The sequence below is a fragment of the Gobio gobio genome, assembly GCF_949357685.1.
Source record: "Gobio gobio genome assembly, chromosome: 17".
In the NCBI taxonomy this organism is placed as follows: Eukaryota; Metazoa; Chordata; class Actinopteri; order Cypriniformes; family Gobionidae; genus Gobio; species Gobio gobio.
In genome coordinates this window covers 13,859,457-13,882,572 of record NC_137110.1, presented here as the reverse complement: position 1 = coordinate 13,882,572, position 23,116 = coordinate 13,859,457, and the positions used below count along the sequence as shown (strand labels likewise).

Sequence of the window (23,116 nt, the reverse complement as noted above, 5' to 3'; positions counted from 1 at the left end):
ATTATACATTTATTCGAAGTGAGTTAATAATTGAGGTTTCGTTTTCTTACCGTTAAATCTGCTCTGTTTGCGTTAACGAAATCGAAACCGCGCAACTGCTACTAAACACCTCGCTGCTAGCGCGCTAATAGTAACCGCAGGCCGTCGCGAGGAACTCTACATGTAAAGCACTTCCGGTTAGCTTGAACAACACGGACGTCAAAGAAAAAGCTCTCACGCCTAAAACATATAGGAAGTGCGCTATATTTCTGCTCTTTAAGAAGCCATCTGAGATAACAATATTTGAAGGCTACATAGCAGTGCCTAAAAGATGAATGTTGACGAATAGGTCAACAGGTTTAAACTCTACCTTTTCTTCCCTTGTATAATGATTGAACACTTCCTTCTATTTCAGACAGGTCTACTCAGCAGAATACTCAACATTGGTTTCATTACTAATTATTTATATATTTTTATTTGTATTTTCATAAATACATTTGTGTATGTATAGGCTACCTTCTGTTTTTTTATATAGGCCTATTGTTTTATATGTACAATATATTTGATTTAAATCATACATATTGTACGTACGTGTGTGTGTATATATATATATATATATATATATATATATATATATATATATATATATATATATATATATATACATTGTTATCATTTTGTATGTTAGGCCTACTTATGGTATGAGCCTTCATATCTGTGGAAAAGATATTATAGCCCTTTTGATAAGCAAAATATGGGGTCATACGTGTGTCAGACCCTCAACAATTAATTTAGGCTAAATCTTGGGGGCAATAGTTCAGCCTTTGTTTTGGATTAAGTAAACACCGGGGGAGTTATGTAACACAGCTGCCTCGTATTCAAATAAAGAGCATTACGCTGTCTGCCTTTATTTTTGTCTCACTGGGCAGGTCAGTAAGTATGCATGTTTACATCTACCTCACCCCTTTTCATATGCCAACTCAACTGGGGTTTTGTCATTTATATTTATTGTCGTATACCTATGTATTTGTCTAAACAAAAAGAACATCCCTTTGATAAACCAATATATATTTTCCTCATTTTTATGATTCATGTGTATATGTCAGCAAGACAATGTGAATTTGTCTGTTACCACACACGGCACAGAATGTTTTTTTCCGCCCAGATTAGTACTGCACATTCTGTTCTGTTTTGCTTCCTGATGACTGGTTAGCCTCTCATGAACCCTCCCTCTCTCTCTCTCCATAAAAGCAAGATATACATACAGACGCACACACACACATGTTTTGTTTGGCTTTGTTTCAATGTTGATTAGTTACTTAGACTCACACACAATGAAATGACATTGAAACTACATTTCATGTATTTAATGGAAAGCATATTTTTTAATACATTTAATCCAAAATTCACACATTTTACAGTTAGAGAATACTTCTATACATTTCACTGGAAGCATTTTTTGAAAAAAAAATAAAAATTGTATTTATAGTTTGTCGCCAAAAAAATAACTTTCCATTCTACAATACCTGTTAAACATCATTATTGGTCTAGTCTGAAAGGTAAACATGCATGAGATAAGACATAAGAGGTACAAATCAGGTGTTCACAATTTTGACTGTCTGCCTTGCTTATATACATGAAGCCTTATATATTGCGAAACTACAAGTGTCAACTTTTTCAGTCATCTTGGTTCCTGGAAGTATTAGTGCTGTAAAAGATTGTTTAGTATGCTGCAAATGTCCCTACCCGACAGATTACTGAAAAAGTGGTCCTGAGATGTCACACCTTTCTCTGTGATAAAAACGATGTCCGTCTGTTATCACTTAGCCAGATGACTTTGAGGTGCTTGCTGCTGGACAGTCATTTGATTGTCTGACATATTGAAGGGCAGTTTTTTTTTTAGATGGAGGTTCTATGTTCGGAAAAGCATACTTATATAATCATACTATTTCTACAGTATTATGTATGGTGTACTGCACAGGTATGCAGCTCTTTTAGATTCATGGAATACCCAGATGACCAACTACATTTACCAAAATGTGCAATACAACAGAGCACACTGTGTAGAACCCTGTATTTCACAATGCAACGTGTGACCTTCCAATTTCCAGTGTGACAAATGAACCAGTAACATGCATGTCTGCTAAATGATAAAAGGCACAATATGTAAGCTTTTTTGATTAAAATATACAAAAACCACTAGAACAATGTTATATATTTGGTTGACTTGTGTACTTAACGTTATCCCAAATGTTTCCAAGAATGTTTAAATCCAGAGGAATAAGCAATTTTAACCGGACAGTGTCCGTGCGTCGCCTATCAATGACATCATACCAACGTTACCCTCGATTTCCGAAACCATGGAAACACCAAAGACGCTTTAATATATTATGTGTTTCATTAGACAGGTGAAAAATAGTTTGGTAACATTCATCGACAGAAAATGAATATTTTTATATAGCTCAGTTTAATAGGCCTAAGTAGTTTTAGAGCGTCATTCAAATGTGCAATTCTTTAAGGGAGTGAGCTCTTTTGCCAATAATTACATTTGTATTTCCATACAACTTCACTGATTGGTGCATCACTCTTCAGGATTATGGGAAGTACAGTTCCTCAGTTATTTTTAAAAATAAAGTTCAAATCACATTTGTGGCTTCTAAAAAAAGATATTCCAACACCTAATCTCTGAGTTTATGCTAGGTCTGTCTCAAAAGGTTTATATGGTTTGATTAAAAAGTTGTTACTTTATGGAGAAGATTAATAGGGTTTTTACTTCTTGGACCCTACTGTTGGGCTTTTTAATAGTCACTTATAAGACTCACTCTGCAGAAGACAAGACACGTTGTCATGGCAACAGCAAAAGCTGAATCATTTCATTAACATAGAACCAAAGTGAAAGGAAAAAAAGCACAAGCTTGCATAAAACTATAATTATTTTACAGCTCGCAACTACATTTATAGTTTTACGCAAGCTTGTGCTTTTTTTCTTTTTCTTCCAACGTGTCTTGTCTGAAAGAAGAACACTCGTGATATGCAAATAGCCTACATGTTTTTCAGTTCTTTATTACCCAACCTCTTAACGAAAGACATACTTTTTCATATTTCTAAGTTTCTACAATTGACTGTTTTTGCCAAAGCTACTTTATAGAATGCGTATAGAAGGTTATAATATGCTATTACCTTACGCTTTTTCCTATGAGCAGGTCCATGCATTCGGGCGAATAAAGACCCTGACACATGCTATGTTAATTCCACTTCTCAGACGTGTGTTATAAATGTAGTTGCAGGCTAAAAACAGACGACGCGTGTGCTGTGCGAAAGACCAGGTTTGTCAAGTTCAGTACCACTTCTTACCTCCGTTGCGCCGATGAGTCAGTCAACAGAGCCTCCACCGCACGTGCCACTGTGAACTAGAACATTTAGTTCTTGACGCGCGGACTTATTGATCTGAGAATCCAGTGGAAAAACGGACAGGATTATTCTCTTGACTGTAACCCCCCCCAAAAACTCGACATTATTTGGCGACAAGGTGATGCTCCTATAATCACTCCTTATTGCATGCAGTTCTTTCAATCGTTTCCATGCACAATTCACAATATCCTATATGAAAAAAATATGTTTAATGTTTAACATTTGTAGCTTATATCATTGCTTAGGCTGTGGAGCCATAAATGCCTCTCATGTTTATAACTGCTAAAAGTGTAGGCTACAATCTTGTATATGGACAATCATATGTATGCAAAATATGAATTATTTAAACAAACTTTCCATTGTTCCATTGTGTTATTGTAATGTCTTTTATTTATAGTTACATTTGCCAAATAATCATGGGACCTCTTGAGTGTTTTGCATCACAGTGCAGATTATTGATATTCTCTCCACACATCAGTGTGGTGTAATAGGCTACACTGTGTCCTTTCAGCAAGGGGTGGAAAAATTACAGAGAAATTATACTTATGAAACTATGGGTACTGTGATGGGATGCTCAGAGCATCTAACCAAAACGTATCCAAGTTTAATTGCAGGCATATTTAAAATGATTATTTTGTTGTTGTTTAAAGCATGTAAGGTCCTAGAACACAGCAGATGTTTATTCAACTGAACTGAAACCAATGCTCTAAAACTTGCCACTTTACATTTGAATTATTTGAATAATTACTACTAAAAGCATGTGCTCTGCAGATGGTGGACAATATGTTTGTGTATGTAGAACTGTTGCTTCAAATAAATCAAAGATATGACATACAAATTATTTAGTAGCCAATTTAAATCTCACATTGTCACGATTCCCCTGTGTCCTTGTTCATGAACTTTTATTTATAATTGATTATGCTATTCTTTTGTCTTGTATTGCCTGTGTTCAGTTCCTGTGTGTTTAGTTCCTGTTTCTGCTTGTGACTAGAAGGGATACAGCTACGTCCGGAAGTGATGCAAAATCTCGCCATAAAATAACGATAAATTAAATTGGCTACTTATCAGATTGTGTTTTATTAAAGTCTACACATACCCCAACCCTAAACCAACCCTTACAATAATGCAGATACAGTAATTAATGTTGTTCAGCGTGACAAAAATGAAGCAATATTGATGTGCTCATGGCAGGACAACCTGGCCGCGGCTGTATCCATTAGCCCCAACCCCTGTTTCCTTGCTTGCCTTTTTCTTTATTTCATTGATTAGTGCCTCACCGTCCTGTGTATTCATACCCTCTTCTGTTATGTTTTGTGCTGGTGGTTCCTGATGTTTAATAAATGCAATTTTCTTCACATGCATCAAGCCTCTTTGAATCTGGATTATAACATGCATACCAAATAAGATATGATAGTATGCTAATTTTATTTTTTTAATCTCCAATCTTTCAACTATGCTAATAAATTAAAACTGGTTAATGCAAAGATACCAGAAATTAAGTGACGGGTCAGCACTTTTCATTAATTGTTCTGTAAAAGCATTTATTTTTTATTTGGTAACACTTTACAATAAGGTTGTATTAGTTAACATTGGTTAATGCATTAGCTAACATGAACTAACCATGAACAACACCTCTGTTCAGCATTAGTTAATCTTTGTTAACATTAGTTAATATAAATCCACCTGTTCATGGTTTGTTCATGTTAGTTCACAGTGCATTAACTAATGTTAACAAGATTTTAATAATGCATTAGTAAATGTTGAAATTAACATTAACAAAGATAAATAAATGCTTTATAAGTGCAGTTCATTATTACTTCATGTTAACTAATGTAGTTAACTAATGTTAACTAACGAACCTTATTGTAAAGTGTTACCTTTTATTTTTTACAAAGTGGGGGATGAGTCAAAATTATATTCAGTGGTTAATAAACCACAAGCTACAGAAGTTCTCAGCTGATCTAAACCTCCACCTAAAAACGTTGCTCAAATTGTAACATTAAACATTAGTGTAAACACTATAAACATAAAGAGCGAACTATAAACTTTTATATATCTTTTATTTATCTTATAAACACTATAGGCCTACACTTTTCCCTGTATGAAATAAGAGGCAGTTCAAGTGATGTATACTTTATTCAAGCAGTTGGGTTCATGATTCACTGAAAAAAAGTCTAGATTCATAAATTTACGCATGTTCATTCGAAAGACTATAAGATCTTTGATTTTATGCAAATTAAACCACAATGGGTGGTTTACCTCTAAGAAAACCTTAATCATATTCTGAATCACCACAAAGCCTTTAGTCAAGAATGTCTTTTTTTTTTTTTTTTTATTGTCAAATCATGGTGGGAAAAATTTTGATGATGAATTAAAATAACAGAGTGATTTTGATCTGATAGATTATACAGAATATGATCACTGAACACAAACAGGAAAAAGGTCAAACAGGTTTACATGGAGTGTCCCCACTTGGACCTTGTTGGCAGTGTGACATGGTCTGAATCCTTATCCTTGAATGCCCCCCCACACTTGTTTTCTTGTGCCATCACTGCTGAGCAGTTTCACATTATAAGCTCTGTCGCAGATCCCTGCTGCTAAGATACCAAACTGAGGCAGCATTTTGTTCTATACTCTTTTCCATGCTTGAGTACTTTAATGTACTGCCTAGATAATCCTAAAAAAAGCTGCAGGCCTGCTGACATTATATTAGAGATCTGTGATTGTAATTCATTTCATTTTTGGCACAGCTAAAAATGTATGTGGTCTAAATTTCAATATTTCAAATCAATCAAATAAATGAGCTAAATAGCAGTTCTCTGGATTATCATATCTGCAGAGAATCTTTAATAACTTGAACCTCTTAAACAGAGCCCTTCTGTTCTGTCACTAACACCATGTTCCTGGATTAACTATCCATCTGAAATTATTATATTTAAAAAAATCAGGCTTGAAAAGGGAAATCAATCTCTTTAAATGCAGACAATCACGCATGCCTATTGTGTTCCTGCTGACACCTATTGTTGCTCTGGTGAATGAATCGGGGACATTTTGTTACAGTTCCAGTCTAGAGAGGCTTTTGAAGCAGGTAACATGTTGCCAGAGCTGATGTTATGATGTTATTAAATATTTGGCATACTAACTTGAAAGGCTTGATTTGATGTCAACATATATTCTTGATTTGATATTATTCTGGGTAATGAAATCTAAATATAATTATTGAAGATACTGTTCAGCTTTAAATGTGCAATGTTACAACTCAGGCATTCTTTTAAAAAAAATACAAATACAAATGGATCATCTTAAACAGAAAAAACATTTCTTTACACATTTTTTTTTAAACTTTAACCGAAAAAGAATATACAAATTCTACAGTAAAACCTTAAATGGTTAAGTTAGCTTACAATACAAAGTGAAATATATTGATTTAGCGGACAATGCATGCAATTTTACATATAATATAGCCTACTATAATGTATGGAAGTCAAAAGTAGGCATATTACTTAATTATTTGAAAATCTGAAATCTATAATACATTCACCTAAACGCATGTTGGTTAAAAAATGGCCTATCCTTAAATTGAAAGTAAAAGTATGTTCCCTGCATGAGGCTCACGTTTGATTAGGCTATATTTTATTTACATGATAAAGTTTCTTCTGATTTTGGTTACTAGTTATGTAAACAACAGTTAATAAAAGTTATTTTATTAATGTTCAGGCGTTATGAACATTGTTATCGTCATGTGTTACCCTGATGGTGTTTAGGCAATAGGCATGATTATCATTCTGATGAACATTAATTCATCATGTGGTTTTCCGTTTCATCATCACCTGTAGGCGTATTTATATGTTAAAATATACTGAGAGCAAAATGCCATCCAGTAAAGCGTCTTCGTAGTATTTCCCCCGTAAATTTCTTTCAGCTGTCTATTTTACTTTTTTTTTGTTTTTGCAATGCGTTAATATCTCTTTAAACGTCCACGTTTTTAAAAATAATATAGTCGTGTTGTTCTTTCCGCGTAGCTATCGCTGTGCTCTGACTGTGCATGCTGTTCCCAACTTGAGCTGTTCAGTCAGCACACAACGGGTTACGGGTCAGGGTGTCTACTAGGACACTGTGTTCTCATCAGCGCGAGCTACAGTACAGCCGGAACATTGTGTTACTTTGTGGACAGTTTCCAAGGCCTGCCCTTAATTTTTACACTACATTGCCCTCCCCCCGCGTTCACTCCTCCTCCTTTAGTCTTATTTCATTTCCCCCGTCCAAATGTCTCGTAGAGGCGTATCGTGTTGATGATTATTGGTGTGGAGAAGTGTAAAACACTGCCGGTAGAACATCTAGTACTCTCGCGCTGAGAGGGCGGGCTCATTCCCCTTTAAGCCGCTAGGCACAGGTTGTATTCGCCGGTAAGACTCACCGAAGTTGCTTACGGACGGATGTATGGTCAAACACATGAGAGGAACGGGCAACAAAAGGGAAATATTGTAAGTCTAGCTTTCATGCTTGTTTTGATTCATTATCCATGGCATAGTCTAGCTTTTATCCTACTTAAGACAGCTTTCTATGGTGACTAGCCTACAAAAGAAAAAAAAGCGTGTTCTCTCATGGTGCTATGCTTTATCTCCTCAAATCAAGTTGAATATTGCCTGTGGCCTTATTTTTAATCAAAATGAATGAATAAATAATAATGCTGGAAAGAAAAATGTAGCTATAATTTTATTTGCATAACTATGTTAAGTAGCCAAGCCTGTAGTAGTAGTTGCGTTTGAGCTACATGGATGATTGTACGAAACTGAGAGGACACGAAGTAGAACCTTTTCAATTATGATGCGAGAACTCATTGCATTTATATTCTTTTATATATATATATTTTTGTATACACATTTTTGCTTACTATTTCACAGACTTTATCATTAATCACTCACTGTCTCATCAAAGCCATAAAGACTGATGTTCATGTTTTATGATGCAAAAATGAGAGATATGGTTATGGGTTGAAAATGTTTTCTACCTTTTACTTTGAGATGTGCTGAGGAGTCAGGTTTTCATATTTTTGAAAATGATCTAATTTCATGTCCCCTACTAACTGTTATATCACTGACAATATACAGCTCAGACCTTCTTCCTCAAGCATATTTTCATACAATCCCATTTTGTTGAGGCATAACCATATGTTGGGGCATGGCCACATATTTAGGTCTGGAAGGATCAAATACGATGAATTACGAATTAACCATTGTCCAGAATTAACCAATTAACCATCACTTATCTGATTACTGGGGTTAGATTAATTCTCTTCGTTGTATACGGTGGTCACACCCTTGTGATTTCTGTGTCAGAGATGTTTTCAAAAGTTGCAAAACAAACCGTTCTCTACAGATAATTAAATTTTGATGTTTACAACGGTTTGTATGTCATCAGTACAGAAAGAGTCTCGGTGGCTGACAAGGTGATTAACTAGGAATCTGTGTGAGTGCATATTGTGCTTGACTGCGGACGGTATGTTCAAGGATGGAATGAGTCAACTGTCTCTAAAAGCTCATCTTTGTAACAGGAATGCCTGTTGCAATCTCCCCACACTGCGGACATCTGAGACAGAGCTCCAATAAGAGCTTTGAAAAGTCACACCACCTTTAGTCGATCACTGGAGAGAAATACTTAGGGACAGTTGGCTGGAAAAGCACGAAGAGATAACCAGAGACAAACACAGGTAGACAAACAGACAATGACAAAATTCGGTCAGTTGAGATATTGTCAAATGAGTGGTCAGTGAATGAAACACAGTGAAAGTTGAGAACAGTTTTAGTTAATAAATGCAACAATTTTGAGGTACAGTGCACAATATCAGTTTTTTAATGCAAGTGTACGTCCTCGTTACGTTTTATGGCTGATTTTTATGTAAGATGATATATTCGAGGAACTTTATAACATTTGATTCCAAGAAATATTTTTTAAAGCACTCAGTTGTTAGAATTTAGAATCAGATGTTTGTTAAATTTGTTAACATTTCAAGCAGAAAGTGACTAGTTTTTACTTGTTTTTTTGTACAGTTAGATGTTTAACATCAAATTTGAATGTTAATTATATGTCAATTACAGCGAAAAGGCTTCTAGCGTTGTTTAATCAAATTGTATTTGTGAATCTTGTTGACTTTTATGTCCATGTCCTTCATCTTGGGTTTTTAGACTAAATCGTGCTCAGTAATGCTGTTAGAGCCAGGATGGTAGCAGACTATTTCTGTAGATGCGTCAAATAGCCTAGACTCTTAATTTAATAACTCTCTGCCATATTCCCATTCCAGGACATAAACCCTAAACTCACATGCAGTGAGGTGAATATTTGTATTAATTAATATATTATACTTTCAATGCAAAAATATGTTAGTTATAATGATTAGTTTGGCACACAGATCAGTCTGATTTAAAATTAAGTCCCTGAAACAATAGACACAGACTTTCTGTTATCTTTAGTTAGGTGTGTGCTGCTATACCTGCTCTTATGCATTAATATAACTTTTCTTGAAATGTATACGCTTCTAGTAACCTTCAGTGTTTTGTGTGTGTAGATACAAAAGGAAGGTCTTGAATTGAGAGCCTTGAGTCATTGTAGTATCTCATCGCCTCAAGTAAAGTGGACCGGACTGAATGTTCCCTTTTCCGTTCTGTTTTCTTCCCGTGCCTTTTTACTAGGTTTACTGAAATAAATCTCGCAAGACATCCTTCTCTAGAATCTGAATTTGTGCCAGGAACATAGAATAGAAGGAACATAGTGTTCCGCCGCACATGTTCACAAGCTTTAGTGTACAGTACACTCAAATAAAATACCTCAAAACTCTATACACATGTATGCTTGCACACACACACACACACACACACACACACACACACACACACACACACACACACACACACACACACACACACACACACACACACACACACACACACACACACACACACACACACACACACACACACACACACACACACACACACACACACACACACACACACACACACACACACACACACACACACACACACACTCACGCACACACACGGACCAACTAACAATTTTCTAGGAAGAAAAACAAAACAATTAAGGCAATCTTGTGAAAAATGTCAAAAACATGATACGTTTTTATATAATTTCGATTTTTAGGTGAGGTTTGACATAAAAGGAAAAAACCATGGCAGAATCACAAAAGAAGGATTACAACATATTTTTTTTGTATGAAAATATACCCCAAGCATATGAGGAAATTAAACTAAACATTTGAATTGATCTCGAGATAGCAGTACCTAATAATATTTGTCTAAGATGAAAATGCAAATATTGTATGTTTTGTTTTTTAGGGGCACACGGGTATGTACGAGTGGCGAGATGTCATCTTTAGAGGATATCTTTTCCACTAACCAGTGCCCAACTGCTGTCTTTACCTCCCAAGGCACGGATGTCACTCCAAACGGTGACCGGGGAGTATGTAAGGTAATCCAGTCATTAGTAACTCTATATCACAGCTGTTAGTTTACAATTTCTGTAGTCATGAGCAATACAGTGGGGTCCAAATATCTGCAAGCACTAGTGAAAACAGTTCTATTTTACACTTTTTTGTAATGTAATATGCATTTTCCTTTAAACAATATTTTATATTATATTAGTTCAATTGAAATAATTCAGAATGATCTTAAGAACCTGGTTCTTAAATATAAATTCTTTCAGATTCTCTTTATTTACAGGTTTAAAGTTTCAATTTGGACTTTTAGACTCCACTGTATGTTGAATGTAACATACATATTTCAAACAACAGTGTCTAGTACTATTGTTGTAATTTGTTGGTACATTTTACACCCATTTGTAGCTTGTGTTGTTGAGCATAGTGCTTTATTGAAGAGGACTGTTGAGAATTAGTGAAAAACTGATTTGAATCTGCAATATTTTTTGGTAACACTTTAGAATAATGGTCATTAGTTAACATTAGTTAACTACATTAGTTAACAGGTGGAGGTTTAGATCAGCTGAGAACTTCTGTAGCTTGTGGTTTATCAACCACTGAATATAATTTTGACTCATCCCCCACTTTGTAAAAAATAAAAGGTAACACTTTACAATAAGGTTCGTTAGTTAACATTAGTTAACTACATTAGTTAACATGAAGTAATAATGAACTGCACTTATAAAGCATTTATTTATCATTGTTAATGTTAATTTCAACATTTACTAATGCATTATGAAAATCTTGTTAACATCATTAATGCACTGTGAACTAACATGAACAAACTATGAACAGCTGGATTTATATTAACTAACGTTAACAAAGAGGAACTAATACAGTAACAAATGTACTGCTCATGGTTAGTTCATATTAGTTAATACATTAACTAATGTTAACTAATGACCATTATTATATGTACAAGTGTTACCGATTTTTTTTTAGATTCAGAATGATCTGGTGTTGATTTAAAATAAATATGAGGTAGTGTAAGGATGGACTGTTCACTTTTTTTCTCCCATACTTCTCTAAAGATTGTGAAACAGCATGGAGTGGAGGGGGAAAGGCCAATGATTGGGGACAGGGTGTTTGTACACTACACAGGCAGACTCCTCAATGGGAAGAAGTTTGACTCCAGTCTAGACCGCAAGGAGCCTTTTGTTTTCAATGTGGGAAAAGGTAATAGATTTATTTCACATATTTCATTTGTTTTTATTGAAACAAATAATGTTTTGCAAGAGAGATAGATAGATACATAGAAATAGGAAACCGCCTAGCAACCACCCAGAACACCTTAGCAACCCCCTAGCAACCAACCAGGATATCCAAGCAACAAATCCAGTGTGACATGGATAAGCATAAATCATTGCATGTGCTATGCTATTATAATGTATTTTTTCGGTATTAATTAATCATAATATTGCCCACTGTGTGCAGCATACAATTATTTGGCTCGACTTAATGCAGTTGAGGACAGTAGTTCCACAAATTGGGTTTTGATAGATTTGCTTAACCTTAAATTAGACTGCCGACTCCACTCAAATACACATTAAGTGACATGTGAAGGCCACGTATGGTAAACCATATTCAGAATTTGTCCTCTGCATTTAACCCATCCAAGTTAGTGCCATACACATTAGGAGTAGCGAGTAGTAAACACACACACACACACACACACACTGCACACCGTGGACACACACTCCCGGAGCAGAGAGCAGCCATTTTTGCAGTGGCGCCCGGGGAACAATTGGTTTAGGTGCCTTTCCTGCCGGTATTGAGAATCAAACCCGCAACTTTCGGGTTACCAGTCTAACTCTCTAACCATTATGCCACGACTAAAATATAAATTATTCATGTAGTCCACACAAATAAGTAAGCTTTTATTTTGCACTTTAAATAAATTACAACTACAAATTAAGTTTAAGAATTGTGCTGTACTAGTTCATTTTGAAGTAAATTAAGAAAAGCCGCAAATCAAATATAATTGGTCCGTTTTGTAATCAATGGCATAATTTATTAAAAAAGAAAATCTAATCTAAATTTCTCATTTGTATTTGAGTTGCACATGCAAATAGTTACTATGACACTGACATGTCAATGATTCATTAGTGAGCTATCATAAGTGTCTGTTAAATGAAACCTGGCAATTTCATTATACATTGAAGAGCAGAGCTAAAATTCCTCTTTAATGACGTTTGCGGTTTCATTTAAAAAGGGGTGTAATTACTGTTGTTGTTGTTTAGGCGTGTGGTGCATTCCTTATTATCTGCTGTTTCATTCGCAAAGAGACACTTTGTATTTAATCACAAAAAAACACATGATTTACTTTTGTAAATGAGCCACAAACACATTTTTTGTGAAAAAATTCTGTGGATTAAGAAGTTTTACTTTAGATATTTACTATTAGATATATAAGTCATATATTTGTGCATATGAATAAAGCAAAAAATTTTATATATATAAAATAAGTACATATAAAGTTATTTAAGTTGCTTATATTTATCTTATAGTGGCACAACATTTACAATAGTATTACATTCATGAGGACTCTCTGGTTGATTCACACAGGTCAGGTCATCAAGTCGTGGGATATTGGTGTGTGTTCCATGCAGAAAGGAGAGGTGTGTTTGATGCTCTGTAAGCCTGAATATGCGTACGGTTCAGCTGGCAGCCCACCAAAGGTTCCACCCAATGCCACACTTGTGTTCGAGGTAGGAACATCAAGCACTTAGTAACCCCACCAGTTTTTCAACTCACTTTGTATAGTTACAGTGTCGATACACTGTACATTTGTTTTTTAGTAAAATCAACTGTAACTTACTGGCAACAAATAGCCAGCAAGCTTCTGTATTTTATACCACAGTAAAATTACTGTAAAGCTAACTACAGTAGATTTAAGCATACTGTAAAATAAAGTACAGCATTATAATAATAATAAACTTTATTTTATAAAGCGTCTTTAAAAGCTGCTTCTCAATATGAGCAATACAATTGATAAAAGTAAAGATGATAAAAAAGAAGAGAAAAAGAAGAGAAAGCCTTGTCACCTATAGTTCTTAAGCGTGTTTGAGGAACAACTAGCAAGTTTGATTGTGAGGAGCGCAATCTGCGATTAGGAGAATAGGGAAGTAACAGTTCTGTTAAATAATCTGGTGACCGGACATGCAATGCTTTATAAGTGAGTATCATTTTAAAATCAACTCAGAACCTGACTGGAAGCCAATGCAAGGATTCCAAAATTTGAGTAATATGGTTGAAAATCCTGGAATTTTTAACATATTGGAGCTTGTTTAGTGTGGATTTAGAAACTCTGGCTAAAAGGCTGTTACAGTAATCTATCCGAGAGAAAATAACATAATTGATCAGCTTTCCTGCTACAGGAAAATTTAACATAGGAAGCAATCTTGCAATGTTTCTGAGATGGAAAAAAAGAAAGATGTTTTGACAGTACTCTGAATGAAAGAATCAAATGAAAGATTAGCATTGAAAATAGCTCAAGGTTCCTCACTTTACTTTGGGTTTCCAAAACAGAGCCATCAAAAGTCAAAGACAGATAACCAGCTTTGGAAATTTGATGTTGGGAACCAATGAGCATAACTTTAGTTTTACCACTGATATAGCCGGAAAGAAAATCAACGTCAAAGCGCTCATCTGGTTTTGAATGCATATACATCTGCGTATCGTCAGCATACAAATGAGAATGGAGGCCGAGCGATCTCAAGAGATGGCCAAGTTGTGACAGATAAATATTAAAAAGTAAAAGGGCCCAAGATTGAACCCTGAGGAACACCAGTGAAAACAGATGATCTCTGACCTATGGCCAGCTGGCCACCCATAGAAATTAACTGGGAATGGTCAGTAAAATAGGATCTAAACCACTTCAAAACTGTCCTCGATACCCCAAACACTCTTTCAAGACGTGTGAGTAATAGACTGATCAACAGTATCAAAAGCGACTCTTAGATCAATAAGGATGAGAATGGAATGATGACTGGATTAATTATTTTATTTTACTTTTATATATTTAATAACACAAGTTATTGCTTCACATCAACAGCTTTATTCTTTTACATTTCATAGCTGAACTTCAATACAGATACCAGCATATTAACCATATTTCATTAACCAAATACAATTATAGCCATACCAATAAAATTACAGTAACACATTGTGCCAGTGGACTTAATTAGTAGCAGTACTTAATTAAGTACTTAATTAGTAGCAGTTCACAACAATAACCAGCGAATACATATCGTCTTAAAACGTTTAAAACGACATGCTGTAAAGAAAAACATCTTCTTTATTGTGACTACTCTTCCCGCCCGTCTCACGATGGTCAAGCTGGTCTGCAGGAAGAAAATGCTAGTTAGCACTAGCCTGGGAAAACCCAGACAACTTCCGGCAAATTACTGAGAATGGTCTGGTTTTAACCAGGCTAAGTTAGCACGGCTTAAATTGGAAATGAGCACCCGTTCCAATGTTCTTACAGATATTTATTAACTCGAACCTATTTATATCTTGCAAATAGCATTTGTATAAAACAAATTAGGCGATTACATGTATTTTGAAGTATACCTACCAATTGTACATACTCCTAGGACTTAAATCTTCAGTTAGCACAGCTTCAACTCAGAAAATGAACGCTTGTTCAGATATTCTTATGGAAACGTATTAACTAAAACGTAGCTTTATATCTTTTAAATAACACCAGAATAATACACATTAAGTGACTTAAAAAGTCTTAAAAAATGACAGGTAACGTACCATAGTCTTGTGGGCTTTCACCTTCATGAGTAGTGTGTCGCAGAGCCGTTGCGTGAGGAGGTGTGTGGTTGTTTTTCGCTGTCATTTAGTACTGAATTTAGATTTACAGTGGGCTAATATTTTCCCAGAATGCATTGAAAATCTACAGTAACATTGTAAGCAGCTTTTTACAGTAGGAAACTGTGAAGAATACAGTAATAATATTGTAAAAAACAAAAAAAATCTGTATTCTGATTGTACAGTAGGGAATTGTTGAAAATACAGTACTATTGCTGTGAAAACAACAAATTATTTACAGTGTAGTATATGTAAATTAACCATGTTCCTCTGTGTTACCTGGACCTGAGAAATTCCAAGTTTATTTGTCAGCAAAACTTCGCCAGATGACACAAAACAGCAGACTTTTGACAGCTCCAGGGCTTTCATGAAAACTACAGAATATACTTCCGCATTTTTGACAGAGGGTTATTAACAGAACAGTTATTGTAAGGGTTTATCACTGAAAAATGTATCGTACTTTGTCTAATCTTTAAACAGCATTATGGTGAAAGCAGAACACTATAGAACACTACATCCTTCGCACTGGAAACTTAAATAACTCACTCCCACTGAATCTTTACTCTTTGAATTATTGCACCCGGGAAAAATACTTGAAGTCGAAACCATTGTGACAAAACGTTTACTAAGAGGTATTTTCTACTAAAGCAAGGCACTTTTTGACTCTGACAAGCGTATCCATAGCAGACTGTTGGTGGGAGTGGCCTTGGACGGCAACATGCCCAGTGCATTATGGGTGCAAAAGGGAAGACAACAGCCTATTTTCTCAATTTTCTCTAGTCAGGTAGCACTGATTTCAAATATTTTTTTCCACCTTTCTACTGCATAGGCAGTCAAGTTTTATTGAAAGCCCATTTTGCCAGCGGTGAATAACCCTTTAAATAGACTTTGCATTTGGTGTTTCTTCTTCAGCCTTGGATACTAATGGCTCTGTGGACATTTAGAAAGTGTTTTATTTTTATTTTGTTTTAATGTGACTTTCATATAACAAAAAGTTCATCCCATGGGACATAAAAGTGTTCTACAAATTGTTCTACTTCCCACAATTAGATTGAGCTGCTGAACTTCAGAGGGCAGGAGCTTATAGAAGATGGTGGGATCGTGAAGAGAATAAAGGTCAAAGGTGAAGGCTATAACAATCCTAATGAAGGGGCCACAGTCCATGGTAAGTCTGAGAATTATGAATATTCGTAATATGGTTGTAATTACTAGACAATGCTTTTGGATACAATATTAATTTGCATTACAATGCTGTTTGGTTTCTGTGCCTCAGTACACTTGGAAGGGTGGTGTGGAGGTCGGTTATTTGAGTCTCGGGATGTCACTTTTATTGTGGGTGAATCAGAAGACGTGGGGGTTCCTTTAGGAGTGGACAGGGCCATGGAAAAAATCCAAAAAGGCGAACGCTGTTTATTATACCTAAAGCCCAAGTAAGACTTGCTATTTTGTTCAGATTTTTTAATAGGTACTGTATTTTCTAAAAAAAAAAAAAAAATTATTAAGAGCTGGATTATTTGTTTGAAATATATTGTTTGGTTAATAGGATTATATAATATAATATAATATAAAAATGGATTGGATTTAAATAGGCAAATGCTTAAGAGTCTATTATTGGATATTGCAGGGATTCTTATGTTCCCAGCATGTGCATCAATTTTTGGTCAAGACCTTGTATTGACAATGCAAGAGTCCAGCACTCTGTAAAGTCTCCTCCAGCACATCCCAAAGACTGCCAATGAATTTGAAGGGTTAGTTCACCCAAAAATGAAAATTCTGTCATGAATTACTTACCCTCATGTCGTTCGACACCCGTAAGACCTCCGTTCATCTTCAGAACACAAATGAAGATATTTTAGTTGAAATCTGATGGCTCTGAAAGGCCTCCATTGGCACAATGCACGGTACACTCTCAAGACCCTTAAAAGGTACTAAAGACGTCGTTACAAAGTCCATCTCACTACAGTGGTTCTACAATAACTTTATGGAGTGACGAGAATAGTTTTTGTGCGCAAAAAAACCCTAAATAACGACTTATATAGTGATGACGATTTCAAAACACGGCATCATGAAGCTTCGAAGCGTTATGAATCAGTGAGTCGAATCATGATTCGGATCGCGTGTCAAACCGTCAAACTGCTGAAATTTGGCGATCCAAACTGCTGAATCGACTCACTGATTCCTAACGCTTCGAAGCTTCATGATGCCGTGTTTTGAAATCGTCATCACTATATAAGTCGTTATTTAGGGTTTTTTTGCGCACAAAAACTATTCTCGTCACTCCATAAAGTTATTGTAGAACCACTGTAGTGAGATGGACTTTGTAACGACGTCTTTAGTACCTTTTAAGGGTCTTGAGAGTGTAAAGTGCCATTGTGCCAATGGAGGCCTTTCAGAGCCATCAGATTTCAACTAAAATATCTTCATTTGTGTTCCGAAAATGAACGGAGGTCTTACGGTTGTCGAACGACATGAGGGTAAGTAATTAATGACAGAATTTTCATTTTTGGGTGAACTAACCCTTTAAGGTCTGGACTCAAGAGGTGCCAATTGTGTGAAAATGATTCTTCATGCTCCCTCACAGCCATTTTTTCACAATTTGAGCCTGATGTATCTTGACATTGCCATCCTGGAATATGACCATGATGTGTCTTCTTCCTACATAGTTGTTTAAGAAATGAAAAGCTACACACTCCATTAATTAGGGTTAGAAGAGCTGTTGCCAAACATATAACATGCTAGAAACATAATAATCACTGCAATAATGATCCAATCATTGACTCTTAAGCATTTGTTTATTTAAATCCAAAAGACACTTTTTTGGCCAGGCAGTTTATAAAATAATATAATATAATCTAACATACTCTAACTATCACCATCTCACGACTCAGTCTGTGTTATGCTTCCAGGTACGGTTATGGCAAAGAGGGTAACAAAGAATATGACATCGGATCAAATGCAGAACTAGTATATGAAGTGACACTGAAGGACTTTGAAAAGGTGAGATATTTCATTTTAGACCCACAGTATTTAGTAAAAGCTTTCTGAATAGTCTCAAAGCTTAATAAATGATAGCGTGATCATATACTGTCGCGCAGGGCCATAACCAAGTTCCCCCAAATAATTATAAATGACCAAATTGTCCTAAAACTGCACTTCATTGCGCAGCACTCTGTATGTTAGGATGACAAAAAGGTTTAAAAGTTACATTTTTAGTCTGGTCTGCCTCAGTGGTCTAAAAGCTCTTGTCAATGTCAAAATGATTGAGATGGCCAATCAAATCAAAACAGACAGGGTTTACATTCTCTTTTGGCTCCTCACACAGACGAATGCATCAATCTATCGCTTAATGGCGTTGCGGAGACTCTATTCTTTCTGGTGAAACCCCAAAACAAAATACACACAAACCTGTCTCTGCTCTTAATATATAAACATTGATGGACATCTTTGATTTTAATGAGGAAAGAAAACCTGTATGAGGGCGGATTAGAACCTAGAACCCTACCTTACAAAAATTCTACCACCAGATCACAGGGAATCCAAATGTGGACAGTGGATATATGTGAAGACTTAAGATGCAAAAGCCTCTAAATCCGTCTGACGTTTTTCTTTAAAATAAGCATTTTTGTCAGGCTTCTATGTATAGGTTTCTACCTAAGTCCTGGTACTTCTGAATGGGCTGAGGCTGGGATTTAGTGGGTTTGAAGTGAAAGTATTTTATGAACGTAAACTATATGCAGAGAGCATTCACTCAGTATAGTTATCTCATTTTTGACCGAAGTGGCTTTTAGAGGCTTTTGCATCTGAACTCTTTATGTATTTATTCACTTGCGTGAAGAATCTCAGGACTAACAATATATTTGACGCAAATGAATGCAAATATAATTTGCAAATAGTCTCAAAATGATTGTTTCCCAACTAGAATTAGACCTAGAATTTAATTCACTGTTCTGTTTCTTTATGCTTTAAGAAAATTAAAAAAATGTCAAGATGTTCAAGACATTTGTTACTGAATTGCTGTAGTGCATGACAGATAAACAAATGTATGCGTTAAACTGAATAAAAAAAATATAGGATTTAATTTATATATATATATATATATATATATATATATATATATATATATATATATATATATATATATATATATATATATATATATATATATATATATATATATATATATATATATATATAGTATTTGATCATTGTTTTATTTCACGGAATATAATAAACAGGATTAGTCAGGTTTAAAATGTAGCTTTCAAACACATATGTCTTCAAAAAAGGAGTGGAAAATCTCAGAATACAGTTATAAAATACACAGGAAAATACAGAATACAGAATAAAGTGCGCCCTCTATTGGTCATAGACAGAATTGACAGAAAACCTAAAAAACCTAATTGACAATTCCTCATGTTTCAGGCCAAAGAATGCTGGGAAATGAACCTTAAAGAGAAAACGGATCGTGCTGTTTTAGTCAAACAAAAAGGGACACAGTATTTCAAGGTTTGTCTACACCTTTGTCTTTGGTATACAGTTACTCGTCTATTCTTGCCTTCTGAGTTGCTTTTTATTTTATTATAAACATGCATCCTGTATTTAGTTTTTATTTTTAGAATACTAAATGTATAAAACTAATAATAATAGTTATTAGTAAGATATATTTATATATATATTATGACTAACATCAAGAATTCAGCATTTAAAGCTCAAATGCTGCCTATGATCATCTTTAGTTCTTGTTTTGATGGCAGCAGTCAGATAATTGACATGCTTCTTTATACTGTGCATTCAGGCTGGACGGTACAACTATGCTGTAATTCAGTACCAGCAGATTGTAAACTGGTTAGAGATGGAGTGTGGTTCAGGAATGGACGAGCAAAAAGCCATCCATGCTCTCCTCTTAGTGGCCCATCTGAATCTCGCTTTGTGCTATCTGCGTTTGCGCGAGTACTCTCTAACAGTGGAGAACTGCAACCAGGTAGAGTAAGATAGCAGTGAACAAAATATCACCTACATTATGCGTCTCGATTTTTTTTCCCCCTTACCGTTTCATACTGCTTTTCACTAATAGGTACTGGAAATGGACCCAGAAAATGAGAAAGCTCTATATCGGAGAGGTGAAGCGCGTCTGTTGCGCAACGAATTCAACATGGCCCTGGTGGACTTCAAGAAAGTTTTGCAAGTTAACTCCTTCAACCGCGCTGCACGCAGCCAGATTGCAGTCTGTCAGCGCAAGATTCGTGAGCACCATGACCGTGACAAGAAGATATATGCAAACATGTTCCAGAGGTTTGCTGAGCACGATGATAAGGTATTACACTGACCAGAAAGAAATGTTTATTCTTGATTAATTCTCTCATGTTGCCCTTTCATGAATGCAGCATTAGGAAGGGCTTGATTCTTTACTTGAATAAACAATGCCTTTGGTTGTACTCAACAAAGCTAACCTCCTTCAAAACACTAATACCAAGAGGCTCAGACGTAATCTTGAAATTAAGCTTATTGACATTTGACAAAGTATAAGTCAAGTTAACGAATACAATTGGAATTTTTGCGTTTAATTGAAGCAATATAAAATTGTTCTAAATGGAAAATGTAGTTATTTACTCACCCTCATGTTATTTCAAACCTGTGTGGTTTTTCTTTCGTCTGTGGAACTCAAAATAAGTTTTACAGCACTTTTGCATACAATGAAAGTAAAAAAATGTATAAAAAGAAAGTGTCTTCCCCCTTGGAAGTTTGCTGAGCCTCCCTGGTTGAGAACCACTGCTCTAAATGTAATTTTTTATTATAGTTTTATTATTTTGATCTAGCTTTTGGCTTATAATTGTATTTACATTTGTCATTTGATAACATTTTTTATATTTATATTGCTATAGGTTTAATGTTTTTTTATTTCAGTTTTAGTTTTTTTCCAGTTAATAATTTTAGTGTGCTTCAATTTTAGTTTGAAATATTTATATTTTGTTTTATTTCAGCTTTATTTCAATTTACAGAACTGTTTTTAATAGTTTTAGATAATGATAATATTCCTGTTAAGCACATCTCAATTATCAACGAGACAAACAAGAACCTGTAATGTGCGGCATCAAACCTATTTTTATGATGATTTATGTCAATTTTGGAACCTTCCCTAATCAACATTCTGCATAGGAAAAAAATATAATACCTGTTTGTTACAACATGATATCATGTTTTTATAGAAAATACTATATTTTTGCTTCTAAAAAATGTTGTCTTTGTTTGTAGGTGGGCCGATTAAAAAGGAAAAAAGAAGAGAGTGGAATTTCAGATCAGAATAAACAGGGACTAAAGAGACAACGTCTCAGTCAGGACGGCTCCTAAAACTCCAGACATTATTCAGGAGGCCCAAGTAAGGAGGTCAGGCTGTGGGGATGGCTGGTTTCGTCCTTGGCTGCGTCATAAGAGAGGCAATGGGACATGGACGAGCCCTCTATACGCCTTGACCTCATCATCTCTCAGACTGAAAACCAATGCTGGGAAAGATTCTAATAATGGTTTAGGGATATTGAGGAGCTGCGAACCTTAATGACATTCCTGCAAGAACAGATAACAAACACCAAGAAAAACCAAAGCGCACAATTCTATGACCACCTGCAAACCTCTACGGTGCACGCCTCAGCTCTCAGAAAGGCATTCATCCGCTGCATTAATGCGAAAGCATATGGTTTGATATCACATTGCATTATAGAATTGAATACAACCTAGTACCTTACCATGTACTGTGACTGTGCAGTATTCAGTGTAATTGCATCGATTTTGTGCATAATCAGATTAGGAGTTTAAGTTTGCAGTGGTGGGATGTGTACTAGAGGCTTGATGTTTTTTGTATTATATTTGTATAAGTGTGTATGATATTTAGATGCAAGTGACCATAGTGGATAGCTGGACCTAAAAGTGCAATCCTCCCTTTGGGGAAAACCTATTTTGCGACTCTCCCAGCTGTATCCTTTGAGGAGTAGTCACAGTAGGCCCACATTCACAAACACACTTTTGATACTTCAGAGAGACTTGTGCATGCTTTACCGCATCCTGGGAACGTCCTAGATTTGGGACTATATTTTAAAATATTAACAGGTTAGTTTCAACCTGGAACCCGGTAGATATCCTTGACTGAAGTTCAATAGCTATATTTTTGAGTTTGAAGCTCAAATGCTTTTTAGGCAAATCTTTTGACAAGATAGGAATATTTCAAATAACCGTTCTCTTAAAACCCACTTGTTTATTTGATCAAATACTCACTAGTGCGGTTTGCATGTTTTTCAGTATGTTCCCCATGTTTCAGACAGTTTTAATAATATTAATAATAAACCGTTTGTTAACTTTTTTTCTGTTTACAGTTTAATGCATTACAGCAGGCCTGTCAATAAATATTCAAAGAAAACTGTT

At 35.3% G+C, this 23,116-nt stretch overlaps 2 protein-coding genes across 5 annotated transcripts in view; one reads left to right on the top strand and one right to left on the bottom strand.

Moving 5' to 3' along the window:
* srsf3a (serine and arginine rich splicing factor 3a) overlaps nucleotides 1–3,386 on the bottom strand; it is a 9,239-nt gene extending 5,853 nt beyond the window's left edge. The window contains exon 1 of one of the 3 annotated variants that reach the window (XM_079840493.1): nucleotides 3,334–3,386. The gene's annotated coding sequence lies outside the window, so the exon portion shown is untranslated. Of the gene's footprint in view, nucleotides 1–50; nucleotides 393–3,159; nucleotides 3,284–3,333 lie in introns of those variants that run through there. The other 2 variants (XM_079840492.1, XM_079840491.1) reach the window with 2 other exon arrangements.
* Nucleotides 3,354–23,116, top strand: fkbp5 (FKBP prolyl isomerase 5). Of its 2 annotated transcripts, none has more exons than XM_079840452.1 (11): nucleotides 3,354–3,508; nucleotides 10,746–10,878; nucleotides 11,917–12,061; nucleotides 13,451–13,593; nucleotides 16,754–16,868; nucleotides 16,977–17,133; nucleotides 18,610–18,700; nucleotides 20,126–20,209; nucleotides 20,499–20,684; nucleotides 20,778–21,017; nucleotides 21,956–23,116. In XM_079840452.1, exons 2-11 carry the CDS (start codon nucleotides 10,774–10,776, stop codon nucleotides 22,049–22,051), a joined length of 1,362 nt encoding a protein of 453 aa, XP_079696578.1. In that variant the 5' UTR covers nucleotides 3,354–3,508; nucleotides 10,746–10,773; the 3' UTR covers nucleotides 22,052–23,116. The 2 variants fall into 2 exon arrangements, with proteins under 2 accessions (XP_079696578.1, XP_079696577.1); XM_079840451.1 differs by lacking the exon at nucleotides 3,354–3,508 and adding an exon at nucleotides 7,237–7,874.